The sequence below is a fragment of the Vombatus ursinus genome, unplaced genomic scaffold (genome assembly GCF_900497805.2).
Source record: "Vombatus ursinus unplaced genomic scaffold, bare-nosed wombat genome assembly UNPS02005659.1, whole genome shotgun sequence".
Lineage (NCBI taxonomy): Eukaryota > Metazoa > Chordata > Mammalia > Diprotodontia > Vombatidae > Vombatus > Vombatus ursinus.
In genome coordinates this window covers 19657690-19674541 of record NW_020945437.1, presented here as the reverse complement: position 1 = coordinate 19674541, position 16852 = coordinate 19657690, and the positions used below count along the sequence as shown (strand labels likewise).

The 16852-nt window shown below is 39.6% G+C and overlaps 1 protein-coding gene across 4 annotated transcripts in view; it reads left to right on the top strand.

Annotated features, from left to right (window-relative positions):
* Positions 1-16852, top strand: part of CAPN5 (calpain 5) — a 202145-nt gene that overhangs the window by 94184 nt on the left and 91109 nt on the right. For 3 of the 4 annotated variants that reach the window (XM_027848186.1, XM_027848184.1, XM_027848185.1), the window contains exon 2: positions 2783-2960. In XM_027848186.1, coding sequence (XP_027703987.1) covers positions 2796-2960 — 165 coding nt within the window. In that variant the 5' untranslated portion in view covers positions 2783-2795. Of the gene's footprint in view, positions 1-2782; positions 2961-16852 lie in introns of those variants that run through there. The other variant, XM_027848187.1, reaches the window with a different exon arrangement.

Here is a 16852-nt window from a genome sequence, read left to right as displayed (position 1 = left end):
TAAGGACATTATTGATACTGATAATGATACTGATAATAAACTCTCCTATCTTGGTCAGTCCCCACCCAACGTTGCCAGAAATTTAATCTAAGGTGGGGAAGTCCATTGTGTTCTACTCAAGCTTGAGTGGAGACAGATCCTAGCAGCCCCTCATTGCTTAGAAGGGGATATTAACCGTGAACTCACCGCCATGATTGTCTCTGGTCTAAGAGAGACAGCCAAATGACCATCCTTTTATTAATAACTTGCTGGCCTTATTAATAAAATGGTTAAATTATCCAGAAACCATCTCTCAAACCTTTTTAATCATCACACTTAGTTGAAACACCATATATTACCCACAAGATTTTTTGCCAGTTGGGATAATGAGTAGATATTGTGTATGTCCATGGCACGTAGATATCAGACTATGAGCTCCTTGTGGTCAGGAAATCTTTTGTTTTATTGATGTTTGTCTCCCACTGAGCCCTGAGCACAGACTTAGGTGCCTCGACTATACCATCTCCCCTGGGCAGAATGAATTCTGAAAGGAGAATTGGTTGAGCTCAAAACCAAAAAGAAGAAATTTCCATGATAACTTTATTATGTATTTAAAAGGAATAGCAAGTTGTACATAAGAGATTTGCAGTTTCATGTGCAACCATCTTTTTTATTATACTATGTTATAGAAATGCTTTTTATTCCATAAATTAAAAATAAAATAAATTTTCAAAAATTAATTAAAGACCAAAAAGAAAAAAAACCATGGGAAAAATCAGTTCATTCCTGTTGTCCATAGTAGTGCTTAGTAGGAAGTCTCTATCCTTCTGAGATTGTTTAGGAAGGAAGTGTGGTACAATGGAGAGAACCTCACTAACTGTGAAATAACTGCCTTGAGATACCCCCTCCAACAGGTACTCCCTATGTGACTTAGGGTAAATCACTCAAGCTCCCTGGCCTCAGTTTCCTCATCTGAAAAATGAGTAAATGAAGATATTGGATTTTCATGGCTTCTAAGGTTCTGTCTAGGCCTAGATCCCGGATTCCGCTTGTTGAAGAAACGTTGGTAATGCCACTTAGAATGGACTTTTTTCCAGTTGTTATTCAAACCATGCCTGACCTCCGAAGCTTAGGTCAAGGTCCTCTTCCTCCTCCATAGAGGCTTTCATGTGCCCTTGAACCCAGAGGGATCTCTCCTTCCTCTGAGCTCATGGTATAATAGGGTCTGTCCTGTTGATTCACTTACTGAGAACCTCTTATGAATAGGTGTCCTTCTGCTGTGCAGGGGAGAGGAAGGGGAGGAGAAGTTAAATAAAATGGACTTCTTGCATTTTGGAAGTTCTCGGTCTAGCAGGGAGAAACAAAGTGTATTCAAATAATTGGAATACCAGGGAGGATTTGGTAAGAGAGGGACTGACACGACATTGTTCTTTTTTTTTCTTTTTCTTTTTTTTTTTAATTTTTAGGCAATTGGGGTTAAGTGACTTGCCCAGGGTCACACAGCTAGTAAGAGTTAAATGTTTGGTCTGAGGCCGAATTTGAACTCAGGTCCTCCTGACTTCAGGGCCGGTGCTCTATCCACTGCTCAGGTGCATCTAGCTGCCCCCTGACATAATGTTGTGTCAGGACATCTGAGGAGGAAAGCATATTTAATATCTTTTCTAGCTGTAAAGTTCAATGATCCTTTGACCTGGGTTCTAGTCCCTCTTCTGTTAACTATTACCTGTGTGATCATGGGCAAGCCACATGAGTTTTCTGAGCCTCAGTTTTCTCATCTGTATAATAGTGAACAGACTGATAAAAGACAAAGAGTTTTGAGTTTAGAGTCGGAGAACCTGGAGTCACATGCTGGCTCTGCTCCTCAGAAGTTGCATAACCTCAGGCCAGTCCCTTTACGTCTGCTGATGTCCTGCAGTTCCTTGCCTGTCTATGGAAGGAGCTGAACCAGATAGCCTCTCTGTATCCCTCTTCAGTTTTCCTATCCATAAAAGGAGGGAATTGGAACACATGACTTCTAAGGTCTCTTCCAGCTCTAAGTTTTATGATCCTGTGAAGCCATCTCTCAGCTAAAGGACGGAGGTGTTAGGATCACTATGAGTAGAGGAAGCATCTATACTGATTAACTCATGGGTATCAGTATCATCATGGGCATAAAGTACTATTATTGTCATTTTTAATCACCACAATAACAGCTGTGTAAGGAAAGATAAAATTAAATGGTACAGTATAGTCAATACTGTGAGAGGGAGAGAGATCCTGGTGGGAGCCAAGACTGGATGTGGGAGTGATCTGGATGCATCAATATAGTGTTGCAGGGATAGTCGGGCTTGATAGGAGTGGTGAGGAATATATAATGGGGATTCATGGAAGAAAAGATGGGAGAGGTGGAATCATAGAATGTTAGAGCTTCAGGGGATCTTAGAGGTCATAGAGTCCAGCTGCCTCATTTTACAGAGAAGGAAATTGAGGAACAGAGAAGCAAAAGAACTTGCCCATGGTAACACAGGTAGATAGATGGTACTCAAACACATCTTTTGATTCCAGATCCTGGGCTCTGTCTACTATGTTACCATTATGATTTGAAAACTGGGCTCAGAATCATGGGGTAAATTTGTAACTCTGGGAGTTACCCATAATTAAAGGCTAGTCTACAGAGTGGGAACTTGTGTTAGACTAGAGAGGAAATATTGTAGCAGGATGGTACAATGAGAGATCCTTTTTAATAGTACTTTCTAGAAATGTACCTATTTTTTGTTTAACCTTATCTCAAAGTCTTTTTTTCCCTCTCTTGTCTTCCCTCAAGGCTGACCTAAACAATGTTTTCTTCGGTGAAACCTTATGAGAACCAAAAGTACTGGGCCCTGAAGAAGGATTGTCTGAAGAGGAAGGTGCTCTTTGAAGACCCTACATTCCCGGCCAATGATGAATCCCTATATTACTCAGGTACCCAGCGGCAGGATGTCCAGTGGAGACGGCCCAAGGTTGGTGGAATCAGGGTTGGGTGGAGTGGGAAGCCAGTAGGAGTACTACTATACAATGGGTGGTATCTCCTGCTGAACTCCATCCCTGCTCTGCCTTGTTAAGGTCAGGATTCTGCTTCTTCAATAATTTGAGGTCAGCGATTAATAGTAAGAACATTGGATTTGGAGTCAAAAATCCTGGCTCTTATAGTTAGATGATAGCATCACCAGGATACTCAGACCCTCTCACAGACAAGGCCCAGGAGTGATTCTGTTATGTCTTGATGACCTTAAGAGAAGGATGGAAAGAGAGGGAAAGAGGAATAGTCTAGGGGGAAAGGGAAAGGAAGGTTGGGGAAAATTATCTAACATAATCAGGAAACGTAAGTAGTTGTTGTTCAGTCATTTCAGTCTGACTCTTTGTGATCCCATTTGGGTTTTCTTGGCAGAGATACCAGAGTGGTTTGCCATTTCCTTCTCCAGCTCATTTTACAGATGAGGAAACGGAGGCAAACAAGATTAAATGACTTTCCCAGGATCACATAGCTTGTAAGTGTCTGAGGCCAGATTTGAACTCAGGAAGATGAGTCTTCCTTTCTCCAGGCCCAGTGCTATGTGCACTATGGCGCCACCTAGCTGCCCCTTGTATAAGTAGACTGCTATATAAACAAGGAGGAGGGGGTAAGGAGAACATCTGAATTGATCAAAGGGAGGAAGAATGCACACACACTCACACTCACACACACACACTCTCACACACACACACACAGATTTAAGTACAGAAATATATTTCACTCAAGATGGATAAGAAGGATAGGGGAGGGGGAATTAAAAGGAGAGTAGATTATAGAAGGAATTGGTCCTAAGCATATAGCTCTTTTTTAAGGTGGCAAAGAATGAGAATCTGAGGGAGTACCCATAAATTGGGGAGTGGGTAACAAGTTATGGTATATAAAGATGATGGAATACTGTGTGCTTTAAGAAATGATGGAGAGGAGTTCAGAGAAACCCAGGAAGATTTATATGAACTGTGCAGAGTGAAGCGAACAGAACCAGGAAAACCGTTTATAAAATGCAATAATATGTAAAGACAAACAACTTTGAATGAATTAGGAACTCTTATCAGTATAATATCCAACCATGATTCCATAGGGCTAATGATGAAACTTTCCAACCATCTCTACATAGAAAGGTGAAAGGACTCACAGTGCGGAATGAGATGTATTGTTTTTGGACATGACTAATGCAGAAATTTGTTTTGATTGACCATATTTATTTGTGATGGGTTTTGTTTTTCTTATGTTCTCAATTTGGAGATAGGGGACTGGGGTTGTAGGATGAGAAAGTGGGTTTTTGCTTATTGAAATCAAATTTTTAATTTTTGAAAGAAGTTTACATAGAGAAGGTTAGTACTAAGTCTTAGAGGAGACAGCATTGTTAATGGTACACAAGGGTAGATTCTCGAGATTATCAAAGGAGGGAGAGATACCAAAGGCATGAAATAATCAAGAAAATAATTTTTTTAAATGAGACAGCCAAAGGAACACCAATAACTATTTACTTATATACCTATCTTCCCATCTATGTAAAATTTTTATGAGAATACACACACATCAAGATCAACTTTGATAATGTTATTACAAGGGAACACAGTCATTCACAAGACATTCCATAGTAGATCACTTCCCAAAATTGAAAGATGAAAACAATATAAGATCCCCCTATGCTTACTGTTTACTCACTATAAAAAAAGCATTTGCTTCAGGAGAGCAAAACTTTGTCTTAAAGGTTCTTCCTTAACAAGATGTCTCACATGCAGATGTCAAAAATTAAATTAGATTCTTTGAAAGATAACTGTTCAGTAATCCAACTTAATGTCAGCATAAAGCAAAAAGATCCATGCTGGCCATGGACATAGAGGAGCTATTCATAGTGAAGAATTCAAGTTAAGGAGAGATTTCATCTGAAGTGAGGATTCTTGACTTTTTTGTGTCCTGGACCCTCTGTTTTGGCATTCAGTCCAGTAAAGCCTATGGACCCTTCTCAGAAGAATGTTTTTAAATGTATAAAGTAAAATACATGGGATTACAAAGCAAACCAGTTATGTTGAAATACAATTATCAAAATATGTTTGAAAAAACAACAACCAAATTCATTGACTCTAGGTTAAGAATTTCTGTTATAATTGGTGGACTCCTCCAGATGTTCCTATTTTATGCATCCTGATTTCTCCTTGAAACTTAGGCCCTTTATACTCATATTATACTCTGTTTTGTGCTGTTTTGTAACTGTATAACATAGAACACCCTTAGTTTTACACTAACTGAAAATAAATATTGCAATTAAGAAGGGCATGGCAGCCATGAGCAGGCTGAAATTCATCACAAACAAGGAATTGTAGAAAGGTAGAGTAAAATATGTTATATGGCAAGAGGGAAGGAAGACAGATGGATAGTTCTACATTCTATTGTTGACCTCATGATGTCAGGAGAATGCAAGGAAGGACCCCAGAACTTTTGGTAGGAGATAAACAAGATATAATAGGTAGGCTTATTTATATTAGGATCTGCATCGTTAGTGTGGGAAACATCCACAGTGATGAGATCACAGGTCCATTTGAATATTTGAGAATCCTCACAATACCCTTGGAAGAAGGTCATGCAAATATAATTATTCTTGTTTTATGGGTGAGACAACTGAGAAGAAAAGACAAATGACTTGTCCTTCAAACCCTGTGGTTCAGAGGGGATATATGTGTCAACATTTCCCCATATTTGAATTTAAGTGCTTTATCCTTGTTTAGTCCTTTATCATTGTTCACTCATATTTACTTTTTTAATGCTTTTCTCAGCTCCTGTGTTTGAACTTCAGTTTTGACACAGCTGTGATTTTTTAATCAGTAATGCTTGGAAGTCCTCTATTTCATTAAAGGTTCATTTTTTTCACCTTGTAGTATTATACTCAGTTTGGCTGGATAAGTTATTCTCGACTATGAGCCCATGTCTTTTGCCTTCTGAGGCTTTGCTTGTAGATGTTTTGCAGTCATTTTCTTCTTCTGTGTTTGTGTCTTACATGTCCCTGACACCATAATGGCTCTTTATGATGGTATTTTTTTGTTTGCTTATTCTTCGAGCCTAATTCTTGACTTTGGACTTGATTTCATGGTTGGACTCTGCTATGATTCTGGAGGGAAGAGCTGGACTGATCTTTTTGTTTCTTTCATGGGGTATTGAGTGTTGTGTTATTCCAGGATCTCAGGGCAGTCTAGGGATCTGACAACTTTTGTCACTGCCAAAGTGGTCTGATCCAGGTAAAATCTGATTGCTGCTTCAATGGACTGAGTTCTGCAAGTTTCCGAGTTGTGTTAGGGTCTGTGGAAGAATAGACTGCTGCTGGACTCCTCATCTATCAGCCAGCTGGAAAATTGTTGGTTCAGCATGACGGAATTATATATTCTCCTTTGGTTTAAGATTTTTTCACTTGTTATTTCTATGCAATCTGTGATGGAAGTTAGAACTGAGACCCTTCTCTGGGTGTGAGAAGTCTGAGCCATACCACTGCTTCTGTTTTCTTCTGAATTTCTTCCTTTCTTGGTACATGGCCCAGGGCCTCCTTACCTCTGAATGTCACTCCTCTGCACAGATCCCCTTCTTGTGAGCTGTCCTGGGTAGTGGGGGTTAAAACTGCTAGTAAGCTGCTGTCCGCATTGCAGTGCCCTGGTATGGCTTTAGTATGGGAATGGGACTTCCTAGGGTGGAATGCACTGTGCAATGTGCTCCTGACCTGACCCCATCCCCAGTGTCTGCAGACTTCTCTGTCTGTCTTGGTTTGCTCAATTGAGATGGAAGCATGAATCCCTGAAACTTTTTCTGACTTTCCCCATCAGGATTTGGTCTGGTGCAATTTGGAGAAGTTTTGTGGAGGGAAGCTTTGCAATATTGCTCTGCCATCTTGACTCTGCTCTCCCTTTCTGTATACATGATCTAGTCTGGTTGTTTTCACCCTTCTTTCTCCCTTCTGTGTCATTTCTACCCACTCTCTAAGCACATTCTATACAGTAAAGTTAGATTCCAAGTGTGGAGCCTCTACTTTCCTCAAAAGTAAAAAAAAACATTTGTTTAAAAATCTAGGAATTTTTTCTGTCTTTCCACCACCCTTCCCCTTCCAGCTTCATTCTTCAGTGTCCTCAGAATAGCTGCTTACTTGAGTTTCTTGCCAAGCTTTCTTTAAAGTGGTTTAAGCAAAACCTCTCCAATTTCTCTCTGTTTTGTGAAATAATACTGCTCATAATCTCCAACCATCCTTCTCTCTAAGGTATAACAAATGAGTATTGTATTCCAGATCTGTTGTGGCTTTGTCTGTCTTAGCTTTCCACCTGACAAGTAAAGAAAGTTTTTGCTGACTAAGGCATTTTTTAAGGCTCCTTTGGTCTTCTTGATATGACAGTTGATTTCAGTAGATTAAAGTTCTGTTTGAAATGATTGAAATTGGTGTTTGTATCCTATTCATATTCCATTTTTCAGCATCAGAAATTTATTTAAACAAATCGGGTTACAGTTGTCTCAATTTCTCCTTTTTATTCTTCTGGCTTTGTACTGATTTTTTTATCTTTGTCGTAATAAGTTGGAGGTATCATTGTTACAGACAGCTGATTTAGGACTAATTCTCACATTAACAATGAGTCATTTTCAGTAAGGTAAAAATAATAATCAGTTTTATTTTTATGATGATATTCTGTGTTAGGTTCAGCGTTTTTCAACTCTTCTTTTTTTCCCTACTAGGCAATGGGGTTAAGTGACTTGCCCAGGGTCATACAGCTAGTAAGTGTTAAGTGTCTGAGGCCAAATTTGAACTCTGGTCCTCCTGACTCCAGGGCCGGTGCTCTATCCACTGTGCCACCTAGCTGCCCCCTAATTCTTTTCTTAAGAGAGTATTCAGGATGTATAGGCATGAAGTTTCTGTTTTGTTTGTGAGTCTTTGGCCTTTGGAATAAGGTATTCCAATATTAACAAAAAAAAATTTTTATGGTCCTCGACTACTTTTACAAAGTATCAGAGAATATGTTGGTTTGAGAATCTCACCGAGTGTTTTAAAGAATTTCTTTACCTCTACTAAAACACATTGATGCATAAGCTGCAATTATTTTCGTGGAAGTCCTTTTTGTAGATGCTTATCATAAGCATTGTAACACTAGATAGTTAAATGGTCCATGAAATGATGTCTTCTGCTATCTTTAGACAGAGGACAAAACTTGATTGTACCATTTTCTTTTTTCACCTTTCCAGAGGGAATCTGTGAGCTGTTTAGTTACAACTTCCTCTCTATTAAAGCAGGAATATAAAGACTGCTAGGACTGAGTTTTTCTAGCAGTGTATTGGTCATCAAAGATCTCCTATTTAGGATACTAACCATCATCTAGCAAGCCAGGTTGTTCTTAGTGCCTGCTGTCCCCTTCCCTGCTGCCCCCACTGGCACTATCACTATGGATGCAGAATGATACCTGACTACACAGGGGACTGAGTACCATTTTTCAATTTTCTTAGTTTCTTGGGCTGCCAGAGTCAAAGAATTCATCACCAGATGGTTGGCCTTGTAGTGACCAGCCTCCCCAGATTTGGTGAGGTGTGAAAAGTAGACATAATCTTTTTCTGGGACCCTAACTGGAGTTTTTCTTGCAAGTAGATGAATTCGGAGCGTGTGCTTCAACCAATGGAATAGCCTTTGAAAACTCAATCACCTCCATTAAATGCGACAGAGTAAGGCTTTGGCTTGTGAGGACAGTGCTTTGTTAACCAGAAGGTATTCTAAAATTTGACCAATTATTATTGCATTGTTCCTATATAGAAGACCTCCTACAATGCTCTGTATGGGAGGAAAAAAAATTACCACATGCCAACTGTAACAACAACTCATAATTCTTTATGGCTTTAAGAGCTACAAATTTCTTTCTTTGTCACAACCAGGGAGGCCGAAAGAACAAGAGTTTTCTCACTTTTACACAACAGGACACTAATGGGCAGAGAAGTTAGACATTTAAGAACTGAGATTTGGATCCAGGTTTTCAGATTCTAAATCTAGTGTTCTTTTCGTGTCTTCACACTGTATCTCTAAAAACTTATTCTGATTACAGCCCATGGGCTTTATATAAGCCAGATTTGAGGAAAATATTCAGTATTTATGCTGACCAATATGACAGTCAGCAGACAGTTGCTTTTTTGGGGACAGGTTCAAAGAGGAGCTCAGGAGAATCCATTAGGAAAGGAGTTGTTTTCCCAGGATTGAGTTCTATACCTTTGGCTGGTGCAGGAAATTTGAGAATCTATTCAAGAATTCCTCATTTTCCCTCCGCCTGAAGTGTTTCATGTCTCCTGTCTGTCTAGTATCAGCATGGTGATATAGTAGAAAGATCTGGAATCAGTCAGGAAACCTGGGTTTAAGTCCTGGCTTAGCCACTTACTGACAAGGGTGACTTTGGGCAGATTCTTTCTCTAGGTCTCAGCCTTTTCACCTATAAGAGGTAAAATAATACTTCACTATGTACTTCACCCGAGTCTTCACTCCAGATTTTCATATAGACTATTTGTGCCTGACCTGTGGTAGAGCCTTCCGAGCTTGTATTGGTCTGATCGGCCACAGTCGGACACACTATACCTTGACACCAACATGGTGTTGTCATTTTGGTCCTCTTCAAGCACAAAGGACAGCAAGCAACTACCAGAGTGTTAGAAGGAAAGATATTCTTTCTGTGGATGGAAGCCATAAGGAGGTCAATTTTAGATCAGCCTACAGAGGAAATAAATGTCTAAGAATTAGAGTTGTCTAAGAATGGAATATGCCATCTCCGAGTAAGTGGTGAGTTCTCTATCACTAGAGGTCTTCCAAGTGAAGGCTGAATGACCATTTGTTGGGGATATAGTGGAGGGAGCTCTTGTTCAGATTCAGGTTGGACTGGATGGTTTTTGAGGTCTCTTCTAACTCTGAGATGCTACAAAATGTCCACCATCATTATTTCTCTGTCTCTTGCTGCCCCTTCTCACATCTAGGCATGTATTTGAGAGGCTGGTAATAGTGAGTCATCATTATAGCTCATTTTATCTTCCTTATACCTTTTTCTTCAGGATTTCAAAACACTTCATGAAGTAATTTCATGGATTTTTAAAAAATTTAATTTTTTAATATAATACTTCATTTCCTTACCATGCTCAAATCAAGCATCTTAACTTCTGTTGACTCATTAATGGTGTGAGTTTATCCAAGGAACTGTGGTCTTTGTTGGATGGCAGTGTGGAAATTTCCTCCCGATGCAGACACAATTGATAGCTTATAGCCTTTGTTGCCTGAGCCTCAAATAGATTTAGTGACTTAATATGGGTTATTCTTAACCCATATAACTTAACATAGTTAAGTCTTGGAGCAGGATTAGAATTTGGATCTTCTTGACTTCAAGTCAGACATCCTATCGACTACTCCCCCGCTTCTCATTGGTGATATTTTCCATAAACTTCTGTCATCTGAAAACTTCTGGCAGCAATAGCTATTTGGTAAATCTCTCTCTTTATGCCACGTGACCGACCTTGGGCCATGATTTCCCTCAGCACCACAGGCTGCCTCCTGTGTCTTCTCTAGTGAGTGGAGGCGCTGATGTGAAAGGAGGCTTTGTGAGAGCAGAGTGCTTTAGGAGGAGGACTGTTAAGGACACAGACCTTCTCTCTGTTGTGAGAGAGAAATTATGGGGGAGGAGTAGATGACCATTTCCATGATGAAGATCTGTCTTCTTAGGATGATAGAGGGCTATGAGTTTTCCTTATTGTCTCTGCACAATGACCCTTTCTTGTTTTTGGCCTCAAAGCTAGTTGGCATTTTAGAGCCCCTAGAATCATAGAATATGACAGCTGGAAGAAACCTTAGAAACAGAGTATTAGAACACAGAACAGTGAACATTAGAGTAAGATGAGAAGTTAGATCATAGAAATAGAGTGACAGAATTGGGGGGATCCTCAGAGCACACAAAATCAGATTTAGAAGTGACCTTAAAATTAGGTAATTTAAAATGTTAAAAGATAGAAGAATTACAAAGCAGTTTAGAAATAGTTTAGTCTAACCCTTTCATTTTACATGAGAAGAAAATTAGTCCCAAAGGGTCAGGGCCAAGACTAGAGCTTAGGAGGTCATCTGACTCTCCAGTCTGTTGTTCTCACTGAACCACACACTGCCTTTAGCTTTCACTTTATATAGGTTAGAGTAGACGCTGTGTTAATCTAGTTGTGCCATCTACCTTTAGCACATACCTCTCTCACCACTAACACATGAATGTAAATTTTGATCACTGAAACCCCTCAAGATATCTTGGTGTTAACACCCTAGATTTCTTTCTTAAGGACCATGCCTTAAACCCAAATCACTCTGGCTCTCATTCGTTGGCCAACAGTAGGTCCCAGGCCAAGCCCCATTTGCTCATTGTTTGGGCCCTGATTGGCTCAGAGTGAATGTAAATAGCAGTTATTTTTGTTTTGGCCAGAAACCTGGGTGTCTTCCCCTGCCAGATTGTTTTTTTTTTTAACTAGGTGAAAGAGACTATTCTCTGCCCCATTTCTTACCTAGCCTTAATGACTGATTGGGCATTGCCGCAGTCAAACTGAGACCTGTTAAAGACCTTAGCTTAAAAAGGCCAAGGTCTCCCACTGCATCCTGGACCATCTCCATTTGTCCTGATCAATATCTTGCCACTTGCCAAATGGCTCTGGAGGAGAAAATGAGGTTGGTGACTTTGCATAGCCCTCCCTTACTCAAATCCAATTCACTTGCATGTCATAGCATCACCTCCCTGATGTCATGGTCCTCTTTGAGAATGAAGGACAAACAACAACCTTTCTCAACCTTGGTGATTAATCACTCAGTTCTTAACCCTTCACATTCTCTTACATTGTTAATTATTCAATTTTCCAAAGACCCTTTACATCCAATATCTCATTTTGATACTCACAATAGGTTTACAAGGAAGTAGAGAGCAATAATTTGGAGAAATTTATAGATAATTAGAATTGAAAGGAACCTTACAACACAGACCATAGCGTGTCAGATCTAGAAGGGGTCTTCTGACAGGCTCTCAAAGCTAGATGGGACAATTAGAAGATAAGATAGAACATATAATGTTAGCACTGGGAGGGAGCTTGGAGATCATCGATTCCCTGGATATCAATATAGTAACATACAGCCTTTAGGGTGAATATGGGGCATCTGCCCTGAGGTGGGGACGACTTGAGATTTTTAAGGAAAAGCTTTTTTTTTCCTTAAGAGAGGCAGCATGTTTTATTTGGAAGAATGCCGGACTTGGAGCCATGAGATCTGGCTTCAAATCCCAGCTCCAATACTTACTAGCTATATGATCTTGGATGAGTCATTTATCTCTCTGAACCTCAGTTTCCTCTTCTGTAAGGAGGAATAACAATAGCTAGATTGCCTTATGAAGAAGGGCATGGCATTGTGAGAAAACTATGTTTTAAATCTTGATATTAATAAAAATTTGAGCTTTTAGCTATCGTACTTTAAGCAAGTAGGACTTAACCACTAGCTAATCGCTAACATTTAACTGCTGTCAAGTTCCATGTTAGCAGGTTTGGTACTTAATTTTTTTTTTCTTTTACTTATTTATTTATTTAATTTTTGTGAAGCGATTGGGGTTGCCCAGAGTCACACAGCTAGTGAGTGTTATGTGTCTGAGGCCAGATTTGAACTCAGGTCCTACTGACTCCAGGGCTGGTGCTGTATCCACTGTGCCACCTAGCTGCCCCTTCTTTTCTTTATTTTTAACATTCATTTAAAAATTTTTTTAATTTCCAAATTCTCTCCCTTGCTCTCTTGTCCCTCCCACCATTGTGAAGGCAAGCAACATGATATCAATTGCACATGTGAAGTTATGTAAAACATATTTCCACATTAGCCACGCTAAAATAAAAAGCAAAAATAAAAAACAAAAAAAAGGGGGGAAAATTGGAAAAAATGCTTCAATCTGCATTCAGAGTCCATCAGTTCTCTTTCTGGAGGTGGAATAAAATTTTTCATTGTGGGTCCTTTGTAATTGTCTTGGATCATTGTATTGTCAAAGTAGCTATGTTTTTCACAGTTGATCATTGTTAGGATGTTGCTGTTACTGTGAACAATGTTCTCCTGGTTCTGCTTACTTCATTTTGCATCAGTTCATAGGAGTCTTCCCAGGTTTCTTCTGAAACCATTTTGAGACGTAAACTTTAAAACAACATCATCAGCCTTTTATTGATACCTTTGTTTATGTTGTGGTCACTTTCTGGAGACAGGACCCTTTCACCTGCCCTCCAGAATGAACAGTTCCTTGTAACTAGGAAAAGAAGATGAAACAAAAACACTCAGTACAGTATTTGAATGTGAGAGCCTACCCTGGTAGTCTCCTTCCTCTCTGAAAAAACTCAGATGTCCCTGATCTAGCAAACTTGTAATTTTATAGATGGGGCAAGTGAAGTCCAGAGAATGAAAGGGACTTATCCAAATTCACATAGGTAATAGGGGTCAGAAACCAAACTAAAATGTAGTCTTCTACCCTGACATTTTTGAGCCATGGCATCTACTGCCTCCTAGCATCTGTTTGTGTCTTAGGGTACTGAGCAATTTATTATATAGGGCTCAGTCTCCTCATCTGTGAAACAGGGAGGAGTTTAGAACAGATCTGAGCTTTCAATATGAGAGACGTTTTTCATTTTTGAGCAATGCTAGAGATCCAGGAGGATGGAGGGCAGGTCTAGAAAAGTAATGCTTAAATAATCACTAGTCAATAGTGACTGACAGGTGGGAGAGCCATGGATTAGAAGAGATGATTTCTGGAATCCCTTCTATCTCTACTAGTCTAACATTCTATGCTTTAATGTCCCTTCCACCTCTGATGTTACATGTTTTATGGCCATTTCCAACCCTAATATTTACACTCTCCTTATTCTGCTAACACTCTACATTCGATAACTTTTACCTATCACACATAAAGCTAGCTGCTAATATTTAACTGCTACCAAGTACCTTATTAGCCAGGTTAGTATGATTATTAATTTTCAAATGTTTATGTAGCCTGTATACAAAAATAGTTCTGATTGTGAAGCCCAAGCTTAAAGAAAAACAAAACCCTTTATCGATGCCTTTTGTTTACATTGTAGTCATTTCTAGAGAAGGGATATTTAAAAAGAGCTTAGCGCAGTTCCTAGCACATAGTAGGCACTAATAAATGCTTGTTCCCTCCCCCATAAAGCCCCTTTCAGCTCTGACATCCAATATTCCAGCATGTAAGATTCCCTTCAGGTCAGGCTTGATGCCTTTTGGTTGCTTCTCCCAACATCTCTGTGGTAGAATTGAAGCCTAGCACTCTGGGAACTTGGTGCTGAGAACCTGCTAATACCAGTTTCCATGGCCTGCACCCCTTCTCCGTTCCAGATTAATGAATTTTCTCTCTTTGGCTGAAGCAGTCAACCAGGTTGCCCCTGGGCTGAAATTCCAACTGATTCCCCTCCTAGAACTGGGCCAACTCTCTACAGCCACATCTATAACCAGATGACTGCTCTCTGTCCTTCCCTCCCTTGGGTCATGAACTGATGGACAGAATGCCTACCCACTTCCAGGCTTCCTCACCCCTCTGCCACCAGGTGCCATGCCCTGGATAGGTGGGAAATGAACTGTATCAATGCAGCTTTATTGCAAGCTGCTGCTAGCCTTCCCATTGCCCTTCCTTGCAAGTACACCTTTTTTTTTTAAATTTTTCAGTTGAGTTCACCTTCAGCAACACTTGTCCAGAGGCCTGTTAGCAATTCATTTCAACAAGCACTTGTGAAAATTGGCCCTCTGTGTTTGTAGCTTTGTGACATTGACTGTGGGAGAAATAGGAGGAACTCAAGGAATCTCAAAATAAGAGACCTGAGAGATCTCAGAGAATTTAATTCAACCTCTTAATTTTCTAGATAGAAAAACTTATTTCCCTTAGAAGGCAATGACTTGCCCAAGGTCACAAAGTTCGAGTGGCAGAGCCAGGGATAAAAGCCAAGTATCTTGACTCCAACTCTAGTATTTTTTCTTTCTTTATTTTAAAAAAATATTTTATCTTGTCTTAATCAGTCAAAATCTGCCTTCTCATGCTCTCTCCTCAACCTTGCCCCCCCCTTCCATCCATACATATAGTTGGGAACATAGAAAGAAAACCCATCACAAATACATATAGTTAATCAAAACAAATTTCCACACTGGCCATGTCCAAAAAAAAAAATGTCTCATTCTGTATTCTGAGTCCTTCATGTTCCATCATTAGTTCTCTGGAATGATGGTTGGTCATTATGCTGATAAAAATTCAATGCAGTAGTATTCCATCACACTTATATACCATAACTTGTTCATTGGTTCCCTAATTTGTGTGTACTTTTTCAGATTCCCATTCTTTGCCCCCTCAAAAAGAGCTAAAAAATATTTTGGTACATCCTTAGAGTTTGTTTTACTTTACAATCAATCTCTACCTTAATCTGTCCTCCCTCTAATTTCCCCTTTCCATCCCCTACCCCCACCCGTGTCCTATTTCTCTTCTATCTCCCTTTTGAGTGAAATGAATTTCCGTCCAACTGTGTATGTGTGTGTGTATGTGTCTTTTGACTAATTCAGATGACAATGAGGTTGAAATGTCAGCTGTCCTCTCACTCCTTCCTCCTTATTTGTATAGATGTCTACTTGTATACCCTGATTACGTGAGATTATTTTCCCAACCTTCCTTTCCTTTATCTCCCCATGTAGTCCTCTTCCCCTCTCTTTCCATTCTTTTCCTATGAACATCAAGACACAGCAGAGCCACTCCCAGGCCATGTCTAATTGGATGCCCTCTGTGGCCCCTGATGATGACAGGGTTCAAAGAGGATATATAGATCATCTTCCCATATTTGAATGTAAGTGCTTTATACTTGTTTAGTCCTTTACCATTGTTCATTTCTGTTTATGAACATATTTTTTTTTATGTTTTTCTTCCACTCCTGTGTTTGAATTTCAAAGTTTTGATACAGCTCTAGTTGTTTCATCAAGAGTACTTGTTGTTCAGTTGTTTTTCAGTCATATCTGATTCTTTGTGACCCCGTTTTCTTGGCAAAGATACTGGAGTGGTTTGCCATTTCCTTCTCCAGCTCATCTGGCAGATGAGGAACTGAGGCAAACATAGCTAATTGACTTGCCCAGGGTCATACAGCTAATAAGTGTCTGAGGCTGGACTTGAACTCAGGTCTTCTGACTCTGGGCCTGGTGCTCTATCCACTGCACCACCTAGCTGCTCCCCAGGAATGCTTGTAAATCCTTTATTTCATTAAAGATCTATTTTTTCACTTGAAGCATTACACTTGGTTTTGCTGGGTAAGTTATCCTTGACTGTAAGCCCATATCCTTTACCTTCTAAAATATTGTATTCCAAGTCTTTGCCTCTTTATAAGGGTAGCTGCTAAATCAAGTGTGATCCTGACTGTTGCTCCTTGGTATTCGAATTCTTTCTTTCTGGCTGTTTGCAGTATGTTTTCTTTGACCTGGAAACTCTGGATTTGGGGTATGATGTTCCTGGGAATTTCCATTTTGGTGTTACTTTTAGAAGTAACAACGAACTCTTTCTTTTTCTACATTTGTCTCTGGTTCTAAGAAATCTTGGTAGTTTTCTGTTAAGATTTCTTGAATGAGGATGCCTAGGTTCTTTTTCTGAGGGGTGGGATAGTGTCATAATGTTTAGATAGCCTGAAGTTCTTAATTTTTATCTCCTTGATCTGTTTTCCAGGTCAGTTGTTTTTGCTATGAGATACCTTACCTCTTTTCTTTCTTTCTTTCTTTCTTTCTTTCTTTCTTTCTTTCTTTCTTTCTTTCTTTCTTTCTTTCTTTCTTTCTCTTTC